The sequence below is a fragment of the Stigmatopora argus genome, chromosome 5 (assembly GCF_051989625.1).
Source record: "Stigmatopora argus isolate UIUO_Sarg chromosome 5, RoL_Sarg_1.0, whole genome shotgun sequence".
Classification (NCBI taxonomy): domain Eukaryota; kingdom Metazoa; phylum Chordata; class Actinopteri; order Syngnathiformes; family Syngnathidae; genus Stigmatopora; species Stigmatopora argus.
The window spans coordinates 17,098,255-17,112,159 of record NC_135391.1 but is presented as its reverse complement, the minus strand read 5'-3'; the positions used below and the strand labels follow the sequence as shown (position 1 = coordinate 17,112,159).

Below are 13,905 nucleotides of genomic sequence, written 5' to 3'. Positions count from 1 at the left end.
AATGGAAAATAGTTGTAGTATACAGTTTATAATATGTATACATAATATTTTTTTCATTATTAAATTTTCTTTATTGTGTTCTGTTCAATTATATTAGCTGTTTGGGATACATTTTTGGAGTGGTTATTCCACCCCAAAATATGGTAATCATAGGTATAAGCCCCTCCAACACCCCCTGTGACCCTTGTGAGGATAAGTGGTTCAGAAAAAGAATAAATGAATGATTGGAAATGTTTTTTTTTTTTTTTTTAATCTTTAAACGTATCTGCTGATCACAGAATTAGAATTTCCATCCTGTTCTGCTCAGGACATTCCCAATCCGAGGCTTCCAGATCTACGATGGGCCGGTGCGGCTGACCCACAGCACCTTTCGAAATTTCATCCCCGTTCCAGATCGTTATACCAGCGCGGTGGGCTTCAGCCTGAAGAATACCTGGCAGCTGACGCCGCGAAACAACGTGTCTCATCTCCGTTTCCATACTAGTGTAAGCACACACCCATCCACTCTTCATTCCCGAAATCCTACGAGCAACGCCCGGGTTTCCTTTGCAGGTGGAACTGCGGTCCTTCTTCGGTCGTCCTGGGCAGTGGTTTGATGGAAACGACCTGGATGGAGACAAGAACTCCATCTACCATGATCTGGACGGCTCACTCACAGGTTATAAGGACTCTTATGTGGGAAGGGCTGACAACTACCTCATCCAACATCCAACTTGTGTGAAGAAGCCTCAGTGGAATGGAGTGATTTGCAGTGGCCGCTTCTCTCAGGTAGGATTACGCTCTGATAAAAGGCAATAAGTGTTCACTCGGAAAACAATTTTTCAAATTGACCTTTCTAAAAATACATTTTAACGCAATTAAAGTTTTATTTCACTGAAATAAAGATCGGTAAATGATGGAAAGTGTCATTTTGGAAAAGCTACTCCACCTAGACTTTTTTCCCTCATTTCCTTACCGTTTGGTAAATACCACATGGGGTGGCCATGATTGATATACTGAGATCCTCCTTCACTTTACGGCTTCAACTTTTGCAGTTTCACTACATCGTGGATTTTTTTCTGAGAGATATTAAGGGGAGAGGGAGAATGGCCGCGTCAAACATCATATATATACAGTGCCTAGATGCGTCTTTCCATTTCCTCTTTTGTTGTGAGTGAATTTTGCATTACGCTCGTCACGTGTGGGAAAAGACATTTGTTTGAGTCGCCGTTGAAAATGCCTCTTAAATATTGACGTTCCTCGATATGCTAAAGGAGTAGGATGTAATTGCAGCATAAATAAATCTACACTGTTTCGTTCTTTTGTACATAATTCAGCTGCTAGGAACCTTGTTAATCTTAATGGGGTCCGCCGTGCGGTTAAAAGTGACATATGAAAAATGAATGCATTTCCCCTCTGGTGATGCACGCGTGTTGTGGCGATTTCTATGCTGCAAATAAATAAAAATAAATTCTCGTGAGGTGAAGAGGTCCGAGGTGTAGCGGCTGGTCTCTCCGGCCAGCTTGCTGTGCTGCATATTGCAGCGACCGTTCTTCTCCCCGAAACGTTGCTTTCCTTGGGAACAGTCGTGCAATGCTGTTGTTCACCGCCCGAAGCTCGCATCTTCTGAGGTGCGAAACTGCAAATTGTTGTGTGTACGAAGAAACCCCGACTCCGAGGGATAAAAAAATTAACCAGCATTATGATGGATTCACACCATTAGATAGGGCCTTGAAGCTGGCATGACGATAGGACGCAGGAATAGAGGTGATCCTACTTCGTGGTTTCTCGATTATCGCGGCCATATCTGGTCTACATTATACGCGAAAAACGAGGGATTAGTGGATACTGTATCTATATGAGTTTAGATATAACATGTACGCTGTGAGTATGAGTTTGGAGTTTGTCACTGAATTGAATTGAATTGAATGTGTTTATTGCCATTATACAAGTATAATGAGATTTAAATCTATCACCACGTAGTGAACAAATAACAACAAACAGACAAATGAGTAATCAATAAATAATAAATAAATAAGTAGCCCAAGTGAGATCAGCAGAGCGGAGCAGCCTTGTTCCGTCTGAAGTGCAGAACGAGTTCCATGGTTTTGGAGACGTTCAGCGCCAAGTTGTTGAGAGCGCAACATTCGCTGAGTTTATGGACTCAACAATAAACAAACAAACACATAGATAATCAATATAAAATAATGATAAATAAATAATCAATACATAGTATACAGTGGTACCTCGACATACGAGTGGCCCGACATACGAGCAATTCGAGATACGAGAAAAATTTCGGGCAAATATTTATCTTGAGATACGAGACAAATTTTAATATACGAGCAGACAGCGGACGCGAGATGCTGCTCATAAGAACATCATGGGCACTGTCTCTCTCCCCGCAACTCCCTCGTGTAATGTCTGTGGTCGCAACTCCCTCTTTGTAATGTCTCTGGTCGCAACTCCCTCTTTGTAATGTCTCTGGTCGCAACTCCCTCTTTGTAATGTCTCTGGTCGCAACTCCCTCTTTGTAATGTCTCTGGTCGCAACTCCCTCTTTGTAATGTCTCTGGTCGCAACTCCCTCTTTGTAATGTCTCTGGTCGCAACTTCCTCTTTGTAATGTCTCTGCGAGCACTGGGCGGAGCGTTGCATTTTTTTCAGTGTTTTTTTTTCTTCCGTTAGTCAGTGCGAATGGCGTATATACTACTTCTCGTTGGCAAGTGGTCGTGCATTATCATATTGTGAGGACATTTGTGTGCATCATTTTGGGAATATTTTGTAGGGAATACAAACTCAAACAACCCTCGATATTAACTGAAAGTCAGTGTGGAGGCAGGGCAAAAAGAAGCCGGGAGAAGAAAGGTATCAAAATGTCAAACAATATTAGAATTAAGTTTAGTGTTAGGTTCGATTAAACTTTTTTTTGAGTGTGACTGCATCGTAATCCAAGTTCATTTAATTTTTTTTGTTATTTTACCAGCGCATTGCCGTGTAAAGTCTATCAACAGAGACGAGTACCCCAATGTTGTTCCTTTCTCAGAAAATGAAAAAATACATAATTTAGATTTACAGCAGAAGGATTAATAGATCAACATGATTGGCTGTCTATCAGTGAGACTGAAATATCATGGACACGTTAATGTTTTTTTTAAATAAACAAAATTGTTGGGAAAGGTGTAAAAAGTTCTGTTCAAGCGTATTTTAGTTGTGGAAATTATATCTTATACCACTATCATAGCTCCTTTTCACAAGATGGCTGCCAGTTAGTTATGCTGACAATTCCAAATTCCAAATGTTCTTGTCAGGTTATGCATGTGCAAATATATAATAGCCACTCTTTTTCAGGTGTACATCCAGACCCAAGGTGCTCCCAGCCTCACTCTGTCTATCAACAGAGACGAGTACCCCAATGCTCCTCATGTTCTAAGGGGCATTAACAGCCAGGGGGCACCATCGCAACAGTATCAGCCAGTCTTAATGATGAGCAAGAGCTACACTCTGCACTGGAGCGGAAGGGCACCCAGAGAAGTCGTCCTCTCCCTCATCAATTTTGACAAGTGAGTAAAGCTGACTCCTATTAGAAATTCACTCATTCATTTTCTGAACCGGGCGGCCCGGTGGTGCGAGTTGTTAGCGCGTCGGCCTCATAGCTCTGGGCTCGTGTGTTCAAATCCAGGTCACGTCCACCTGTGTGCAGTTTGCTTGTTCTCCCCGGGCCTGCGTGGGTTTCCTCCGGGTACTCCGGTTTCCTCCCACAATCCAAAAACATGCATGGTAGGCTGATTGGACACTCTAAATTGCCCCTAGGTATGAGTGTGCCTGGTTGTCTGTCTCCTTGTGCCCTGCGATCGGCTGGCCACCAATCCAGGGTGTCCCCTGCCTCTGGCCTGGAAGCAGCTGGGATAGGCTAGAGCTATTCCCCCGCGACCCTAAAGAGGATAAAGCGGTTCAGAAAATGAGATGAGATTTTCTGAACAGCTTATCATCACAAGACTATGCGTATCTGGAGTACCCGGAGATAATCCCCATGCAAGCTCGGGGAAAACCTGCAAACTCGGGGACCCCAGAACTGTGAGGCCGATGCGCTAACCACCCATCCGCCGTGCTGCCCTCCAATTTGAAATGACTAATTTATATATACATATGCCATTTACTGATGTCGACAGCAATAGACCGGCTATGAATGTGAATGAATAACAATAATTCAAATGAACCATATTCAGTTTCACTTATATTCCTTCTATTAGAGATGACTGGGTGTTGTTTGGACTGTGCTACCCACCGGACACCACTTTCCAGATCATGGCAGACATTAACGACAGGCAGAGCAACACATTTGATGACATCACTGATTTTGGGCCCGTGTTTTCTCTCGCCGAGTTGGAGTCGAGACCATTGGATAGGAAGTACTACTTTGACCAAAATGTTGGGTAAGAGAATAGTTAATATTATGTGTGAGTATGTTTATTTTGAACAAAAATACAATCTGCTTCATAAAAAAAATGATCGCAATTTCAAGCCATCGCAAATTATTATTTTTCAACTAGCTAAATAGTTGACGATTACTGCAGTGTTTCCCAACCGTTCTTAAGATGCGGCACACTTTTTGCATTGCAAAAAACTTAACATACACGACAATTGAACACCTTCTAATATAAAAGAATTTTATCTATGTTTGCAATATAAAGCTATTCTCATCAAAGTTTCATCAACAGAAATAAAAAAATATATATAAAAAAATTTACACTGACCCCATGGACCCCAAACAACTTCAGGTTCACATAATGTAAAAAAAAAAGAAGTAATGTACCGATTTTATTCTCGTAATTGTATTACTTTTTCTCTCAATATTATTTCAATCGTAATATTACTATTTCATGAAAAGCTATGTTGTGGTCACACAGACAATATATCACTAAAAGTTGATTCCTGTAAAAGTAAATGACTTCCGGTTCACCTTACATTAAAGTTAGCAACAAAAAGACTTGAATTCTGTAATATTACAAAATAGACATATTGTTCGTCATATTTCAATTTAAATCTCGGAATATTACAAATTTTCTCTTGGAATATTACATTGTATGACTTCTTGGCAGGTAATTTCCCACGGCACACCTAACCGTTGTTCACGGCACACCAGTGTGCCCCGACACAGTGGTTGAGTGATAGGTTCATTAATAGATATACTTTAATAAAAGGAAGACATCTGGGCACATATATCCAGCTTTACTTGCAAGTGAGAATCAATCCTGACTCGTCCTCGTCACAGACCATTCTAAAGAAAGACATCCTCTCCTGTCCATTTAGTTGCATTAGAATCAAAACAATTAAGGTTATCTTATTCAAAACAATTGCATAAGCGTCTAACCGAATAACACAATTAAGGTAAAAAAAACACCTGCAACAACAATTGCATATCAGGTATTCAAAACAACAATTCAGGTCGGAAACCAAAAACAACTGCATAAGAATTTAAACAAGCAACCCTCCATTCAGCAAAACAATTCCATATTAGGTGAACCGAGCAACACTATTTTAAAACAATTTGCGAGTATTTTCGGAAGTCGATTCGATATCGCCATCTGCTCCGGAATCCAAGTCAAAGCAATTTAAGAGTCCTTCACAAATCTTCATTGCGAACTTGCGACTGGGTAAAGGGTCGAGGTTTTAATCTAGATCAACAGTCCTCGGATCCAGGGACTGGGTGAGCTGTCAAGTCAATAGTCTTCAGATCAGGGCAAAACAATTAAACGTCCTCGGAGCCAGCTGCAGGGGGAAGTGTCCTTCGGTAACAATTATACTAAGCGTTTGTCTGCTTATAATGATTAATATTTCACATATACATATAATGATTAATATTCCACACATACATATAATGATTAATATTCCACACATACATATAATGATTAATATTCCACACATACATATAATGATTAATATTTCTTCGTTGTACACACTTAATAGTACCCCAAATAACTCCAACATTGAGAAACACTGGATTACTGTAATTTCTGAGCTTTGCGGCACACCTGACTATAGACTGACTGCACTGACCAATTTTGACAAGAAAATGGCATTTGTTCATGTATTAGTGGACTATCAGTCCCCCAGTTCAAAGCTGGGGAAAAAGTAGTGTGTTATTGTCTGAAAAAGATTGTAATTTTTTAATCATCGAATAGTTGTCACTTTATTCTGGCAGCACTACAGGAATTCCAGCCGAACTTTACGTACGCTACTCTGTTCCCACCAGCTTGCTGTGGTTGTACCTGCGAGCCCGGCATAGTCGTGACGGTCACAGTTACTGCTCACTCAAAGGCTGCGAAAGAGTCAAAGTCACGGCCACTACGTCTTCCCAGCAGAAGTGCAACTGTACCAGCGAGGCATACCCCAAGTATGCCAAAACCCCCTCGGCCATCCTCCCCATGCCAGCCCCACACACGGAACTCTGCAAGGACTGTGGAGCCAAACAGGTTGATAGGTGTTCAATAACGTGGCATGTTTCATCCTACTGCAGAGCTGCTAACTACTCCGGAATTTCAGGAGTTTACCCGGAAATGCAAGGCAAACTCCGGGACTCCGGACAACCTCCCTAAACTCTGGAAATCCCCAAAAATTCTCACTTATTTTTTTTTGAAGCAACCATTTCAGAAAAGCACCAAATTTCCAATTTAAATGCCTTGAAATGCACACCATCGCTACGGCTTCCGCCATCTTGATTCAACTGCACTGTAAACTGGAAGAATTCGGTAACACAAGTGCATTGTGAATCATCCGAGTTACAAGTTCTGACGAATGATTTGTCTTGTGCGACTTCAGCGCATATCGATTTTGCGTGAATCGCATTCACTCCGGATAAACTCCGGAAATGGGACAAGGGTACTCCTGAAATGGGGTCGACGGAGGTTGGCAGCTCTGCTACTGTTGTAATTTCTGTGACTTTAGCGTTAGTGAACATCCAATCCGTTTGAACTGGGAGGCCTTACATTTGTTCATTAACTGCCAACCCTACCATTTCAAGTAGATTTGATCGCAAGCTCTGCCAAAGGCAGCTAATGGGTTAAATCAGGGATGTTCAAACTATGGTCCGGTTTTATTGACCCGTAGCAAATTATGAAATTCTTTGATTGTGACCAGCAGAAAAGCTTGAGTTCAGCCTACATTGTATTGCACTTCACATTTTCAACACAAGGTGGAGTTAAATAGTGCCTCACCTTGCTCGCTCAGGGATCAAAAGTTTACTAACTTTAAATGTTCCAATCAAGGAACAAAACTTAATAGATTTTCAATTCATTTATTTTTGTTTTTTGTTTATTTCCTCAGCTTGTGTTTACCAGTGAACCGTGGATGTCTTACCTCCAGACGCAAGTCAAGTCTGTCAGTGTGAAAGAGCAGCAAAGAGGAGACAACACATCCTTTATTGCTGTGAGCATATATTTGTTTACCATAGAAGAAAATATATTGAAACACCGTCATTCTATCATTCATTTTCTGAACCGCTTTATCCTCATTGGGGTTGCGGGGGGTGCTGGAGCCTATCCCAGCCGACTTCGGGCCAGAGATGGGGGCCAGACGAAAGCAGGGCACGAGGAGACAGACAACCACTCACTTTCACACTCGTACCTAGGGGCAATTTAAAGTGTCCAATCAGCCTACCATCCATGTTTTTGGAATGTGGGAGGAAACCGGAGTACCCGGAGAACATGCGAACTCCACACAGGTGGACCAACTTGGATTTGAACCCAGGACCCCAGAGCTGTGAGGCCAACGTGCTAACCACTCAATCCGCCGGGCTGCCAACACCGTCATTATTAATTTTTATTCACTGATAATCAGATCTCAATGTTTCATTACTTTGCTACACTAAACCAAAACATTTGATGCTGCAGATTTTTGAGCCATCTGTTTTCTCTCTGCTAGGTAAATGAAAACATGATGCCTCTAACTCAGCCTGGCTATTTGGTAGTGTCTGTAGACGCCTGCTTTGGCAAAGTCACCAAGAAGGTCTCCTTTTCCAAGATGGACGCAAAAATGAAGCAGCACCTAACAAGTGGAATACCTAAGAGGTTAGTTGGAGACTAACCTTGACTTTTGGGGGCAAGGAACGTCGCTCTCATGTTTCTCATCTGGGTGAACAGGTCCATTGTGCTGATGGCAACGCGAGGTCAGCCCGAGGGGCTTCTTGATGTGGCACCGTATCTTGTCTCTTTCGGTTTGGCCAAGGCAGCAGATTTGCACAATAAAGGTTTGTAGTGATGACAGAATCAGATGGCATTAAGTGAAATGATACATACAAAATTGTACAAAAGTTCAGTTTCTGAGTAAATGGAATTGTCCTGAGAATAGGGATTTTTTTTCCAAAAAAATAATACATTTTTGCCACAACCTTATGGGTTAGTTGCAAAATCGAAACGGAACTTACCGTATTTACTCGCATATAAGCCACATTTGTTGGACAAAAAAATGTTGATGGAATCGGGGGCATGGCTTATATGTGCATAAAAAGGCGACATACACGAAACTGCAAGGTGACAAAGACGAAACGCCGTAACGCAAGACAATGCGGCCGATACGGCTATTTATTTCAAAATAGACAAAAGATCAAAAGATTAAACGCTAAATAAAATTTATTTTGATGTCTATGAATGAAATTCAAGAAAAAAAACGTATCTTGCATAAAACGTGAAATAACTCACTTGTGCTTGTCACTGCTCGCTCAAGGCGTCGCCATCTTACCTAGGGCGCCGCCATCTTACCTAGGGCGCCGCCGTCTTACCTAGGGCGCCGCCGTCTTACCGAGTTGAATGTACTCTGACTGGCCAGACGCGAGTAGCCTTGACACGTGTTCGTAGTGTTTACCATGTCAGCACATCCCAATAGTAATTAAGGCTGATCGAAGGTCTTGCGGTCGATCATTAAAATATCAACCTTCATACCTGCGTATTGTGTATCTCATGCTATTATTGCACCACAGGCTTTTTTAACACTATACGGCTACGGACTCTATGTCAGTCCGTCGTGGTGAAGAAGCAGCTGAGCGAAAGGCCAAGCTTTTAATTTACTGGGCAATCTATGTTCCTACCCCCACATATAATTACGAACTGTGGATAATGACCAAAAGAACAATATCCCGGATACAAGCGGCCAAAATGAGTTTTCTCCGGGCTTTTGCTTAGAGACAGGGTGGGAAATTCGGTCTTCTCGCATGGGCTCGGGGTAGAGTCTTTGCTCCTCCGCAGCGAGAGGAGCCAGATGAGGTGGCCTCCACAATCTGATCAGGATGCCTCCCTGCTCAGGTGTTCCGGGGAGGAGGCCATGGGTCTCCCCTGAAAACTTGCAGACTATGTCTCCTGGCTAGCCCAGGAATGGCTTGGGATTCTCCCGGAAGAGCTGGATGAAGTGGCTTGGGGATGGAAGTTTGGGTTTTCCCTACTGAAGATGTTCCCCCCACAATCTAACCCTTCGACTAAGCAGGAGAAAATGGATAGATGGATAGATTCTCATATGAATTCTAAATCTTTCTGAAACAATCTTTACACTGGTGGTTTTGGTGGAAATAAACAATACAGTGGATGCACTTCCTCAATCGTCCACCAGTTGACAGCACGCAGAAGCTTTGCATTGCAATCTGTCAAAATAAATCCACAAAGAAGTGTGCTGAAAGCAAAGCATGTTCACCAACTTGTGTTTGTTTAAAACAACCAAAAGCAAAAACACTAACAGTTTTGGTTTAAATGGCCAAACAACAGTGTCAGTGTTGTTGCACCCAAGTTATGTTGTTACTTGAAATTATTTTTTTGTCTTTTGGTGCTGTGGGATTTTGTTTACCTGGAATGCTCAGGGTAGTGTTCTGACCTGCCTTTTAAAAAAATCATTAACAGAGTGGTATAAATGTTTTTTTTCAAATATCCGAATGCCAACTTCAATATCAGAATTCTGACTTTAAACTCAGAATCTTGGCCACTTTTTATTTTCGGTGGCTTTAATCCTCTTCTGTACGAATCTCTCCCTGCAGAAAGCGTGGCACTCTGGGCTTTTCATGGCAATGCCTCCCCGCCTCCGTGGGTGTGTCTTAAGACAGGCGACAGGGACCTCGTCCTGGGCCCTCAGGAGCGGTATTTGCCCCTGGCGCTTCCAGCCTATGGCTGTCCCCCATCCGCGGGTCAGCAGACGCGCAGAGACCTGCAACTGCTCAAGCGAGCCACAGGGTCCCAGTGAACTAGCGTGAAACCCACGCAAGTGTATAATGAATGTGAACTGCTGAACTTTAATTTATTAACAATGGCATATATGTTGTGTTTGAAATGCTGTGGCTGCGTGTGCGTGTGTGCGTGTATCTGTGAAAGTACAGGCCGATGAGTCAATGCACTTTTCTACAAACAAATGGACCTTTTTTAAAAAAAATAGCCAGTAAAAATGAGAAAGAAGATTACAGTATTTGGGGACTGTATGTATATAAAAAATGCACACTGAATGGAAAACAAAATGTCACATGTTCAGGGGAATTTCATTTTCTCAGAGACCAAGAACAAGCATACATTATGGATTATAGACTAGATGAACGTCTGATAACATAACATATTTAAGACAATAGCTTCATGTGCATCTCAGCAGAAAAAATGTATAGTTTGAGAAAAAAACTTCTTTTTTTCTGTAAGTGTATGAAGACTAAAAGCCAGTATTTCCAGAAAGTGGTCCCCCAAAATGGGGGGGCATCCATTTGATCAACGCCAATCAAATATGAGCATTCCACATAACCCGCCCTTTCTCTTGACATAATAATTCCCATTATGACATGCAGCTAGGCTCAAATCTATGTACGTGCATGGGTGTAACTTGTGTCAAAAAGTGATTGCAAGTTCTGTCATTTTTTTGATAAAACATTTCCTCTATTATCAGAGGTCTACAAATTTCACAATTTACATAATTAACGCATTCACTGCTATTGACACTGATAAGGATTCAATCCATACTGTTGCTAAATCGCCTTTGCATGTTGGAGCCTTTCATGGAGGATATTTTTTAACTTGCTCAACCGATTTTCAATTGGTTTGAGGCCTGGACCATTTTTAGGTCTTGATCACTGCCAACCTCTCCTTGTATAAATGGATTTGACGTTTTTGGCCAATCAGTTAAATATTTTGAATGCCGTTTTTCACGGTTATTTATACTAGGTGTTGTTTATTCATTTCAATAACTACAGCTTAAACAACATACCAAATTTATTTCCAAGCCCTTGATTTCACTAAAATCACAACAAAATCCATTAGTCGTCATCTTCAGTTCTGAAGAACTCAGCACAGAGAGCCCTTCTCTTGAGAAAAATAGTCTGCAGCAACAACAACGATGTACATTCACATGCTTATTTAACAGTTTCTTCTACTTTGCCTTTTTCATTTTAATATTGTTTTATAACTGGAAACATGTCTATGTAGGAGTTTAAGTGCAGGCCACTCAAGGGTTGACTGTACACAATACGAGAAAGCCTTATTAAATATACAAAGTGGACTGTAAAGACATTCTGGGGACATTTGGGCAAATGTGTTTTGAGTGTAAATCATGAAGAGGCCTTTTTTGGATGTGAGCAGGGCTCCCCCACTCAGCATTGTGGATGTGCATACGTGACTATGTGTGGCCTTGTAACCACTCATTGGTTGAACTCATTCTCTGCCATTGACAGCGATGAACGCCCTAGCGATCGTCCGATCACTTTAAATAAATTGCATGTCCATCACAGTCAAAGGTAATGAAGCATAATCATTCACTGTACTGGGACAACTGGTTGTCTATACTGTCGTATGTTTTTTGTTTAAAAATGGATAACTGCCTTTCTTATCTTAATTAAAAGTGGTAAAAAGCTGCTTTTTTGTAGTCTAACAGTCTGAAAGAATGATCTACCTTTAGGTGTTCACACGCAACCATTCAAACTGTCACATAACGGAGAGTGAATTACTTTAAAACAGTAGTTATGTACAGTAAAAGTTAAATAAATACCTATGCAGCACCAATGATGTTTCCAAGGGAGCTTCATGGCCTTTTCTGCTGATCTAAACCCAATCAGAAATAACAATTCTACACTTTTTCCAACTTTTAATGAAATTAGTTTAAGTTTCGGACTGTAATTTAAACCAATGAAGAGGAAAAAAATATAAATATAATTCGCACTGCAGTACATTTTTGGGAGAGCATTTTTTTATTTGATCAGGAACAAAGAACAAACGTGTTTAAGTAATAAGGGTGAAATAAAGAACGGGGCTAAATCTGTTAACATCAGTTTTCAGATAACTCTAAAAACTGATATAACAGGCTGTCGTCGGTGGTCAGACAGAATAAACATTGATGTAATTCACACATTGAGTCAAAGTCACAGGCCCAACCAAACAATGAAAAGAGGGCACTGTATAGTGCAGAGAAAAAAACGGTTCAGACCAGTGGTTCTTAACCTGGGTTCGATCGAACCCTAGGGGTTCTGTGGAGCCCCTGCCGCGGAGGTCAAGACCCCTTCGACTCATCATTTCTATTCATGATAACATGCCTCACTTGAGCAGATGATCACGTGACATTGCTTGGCCAATCAGTGCTGTGAGGAATTTATAAATCTTGAATTTGAAAAAGAACATATTTCATCTTTCACTAAAGTAGGGTTCGGTGAATCCACATGAAACTGGTGGGGTTCGACGAATGCGCATATGAAACTGTTGAGTTCGGTAGCTCCAACGAGGTTAATAACCATTGGTTTAGACAGTGGTAATTCTACTTACGAATGCTTCTACATACGAAATTAATTTATTTATTTATTTTTATATATATATATATATATATATATATATATATATATGTATATATATATATATATATATATATATATATATATATATATATATATATATATATATGTATATATATATATATATATATATATATATATATATATGTATATATATATATATATATATATATATATATATATATATATATATGTATATATATGTATATATATATAATTTGTTTGTTTATTTATTTATATATAGTTTCATGACGTGGTCATGTGATTGGGCTGCTTTTCCGATTTGGCAAACCTGGGCACGCACTGGACTGATTGCTTCAGGAACTTCTGACTTCCAATTACAAACATGATCTCCAGAGGGACATATATCCATGAAAAATATTATTTTTACAAAGCGGACACATAAGGAAAAACGACACAATGTAAGGACGGCTCACCGAACAAAGTATGTACCTGTCTGGGATCGCGACATAAAAAGATTTATTTGACTGTTATGGCAGTAACAACCTCTGCTAGCCAGCTACCAACCACACCTAGTAATATTAGCTTCCCTCGTAAGTATTATTTTTTTTTACTTCCAATATTTAAAAACAATAACTTTTTTTTCCTGTGCCAACAATGAATAAATTTAGTTTAAGTGAGAACTCTTACTCCTGTTTGCTGTTACCAATTTGACCACATGGGGGCAGCTTCGCATTTCTAGCAATGGCGATAAAAGGATGCCTTTTAACACCCCACGCCTTTGGCACACTTTAAGTCACGGTTGGGCAAACTATTGCACAAAGGGCCACAGAGGGTGCATAAATAGGACACCTTTTCACCATTCTTGTGTCCTACAAGTGCAATCAGGTGTTTCTTGTTTTCTGAAGAAATCTCATGGGTCAAGTGCCTGCTCGGGCTCGATTGGACCAAAAACCTGCACCCACAGTGGCCCTCGAGGACCAGTTTGGTCACCCCTGCCTTAAGTGGATGGCTAACTAAATTCAATTTTTCTTTCTGACTGAATAAATCCCATTTAAAAATGTATAAATGGACAATTCAACACAGACTCAGAAAACAATGGCGCTGAACTACCACATTGTGAATAAAATCATTAATTCAGTTATTACATCAAATATGTTGTTAATTTGATATCTAT

General features: G+C 40.6%; 1 protein-coding gene across 1 annotated transcript in view; it reads left to right on the top strand.

Moving 5' to 3' along the window:
• Positions 1-11,840, top strand: part of cemip2 (cell migration inducing hyaluronidase 2) — a 51,358-nt gene extending 39,518 nt beyond the window's left edge. Inside the window, exons 16-24 of the mRNA XM_077600429.1 lie at positions 308-485; positions 553-768; positions 3,329-3,540; positions 4,231-4,413; positions 6,234-6,453; positions 7,304-7,405; positions 7,901-8,046; positions 8,119-8,225; positions 9,996-11,840. Coding sequence (XP_077456555.1) covers positions 308-485; positions 553-768; positions 3,329-3,540; positions 4,231-4,413; positions 6,234-6,453; positions 7,304-7,405; positions 7,901-8,046; positions 8,119-8,225; positions 9,996-10,198 — 1,567 coding nt within the window. The 3' untranslated portion in view covers positions 10,199-11,840. The remainder of the gene's footprint in view (positions 1-307; positions 486-552; positions 769-3,328; positions 3,541-4,230; positions 4,414-6,233; positions 6,454-7,303; positions 7,406-7,900; positions 8,047-8,118; positions 8,226-9,995) is intronic.
• The last annotated feature ends 2,065 nt before the right edge of the window (positions 11,841-13,905 follow it).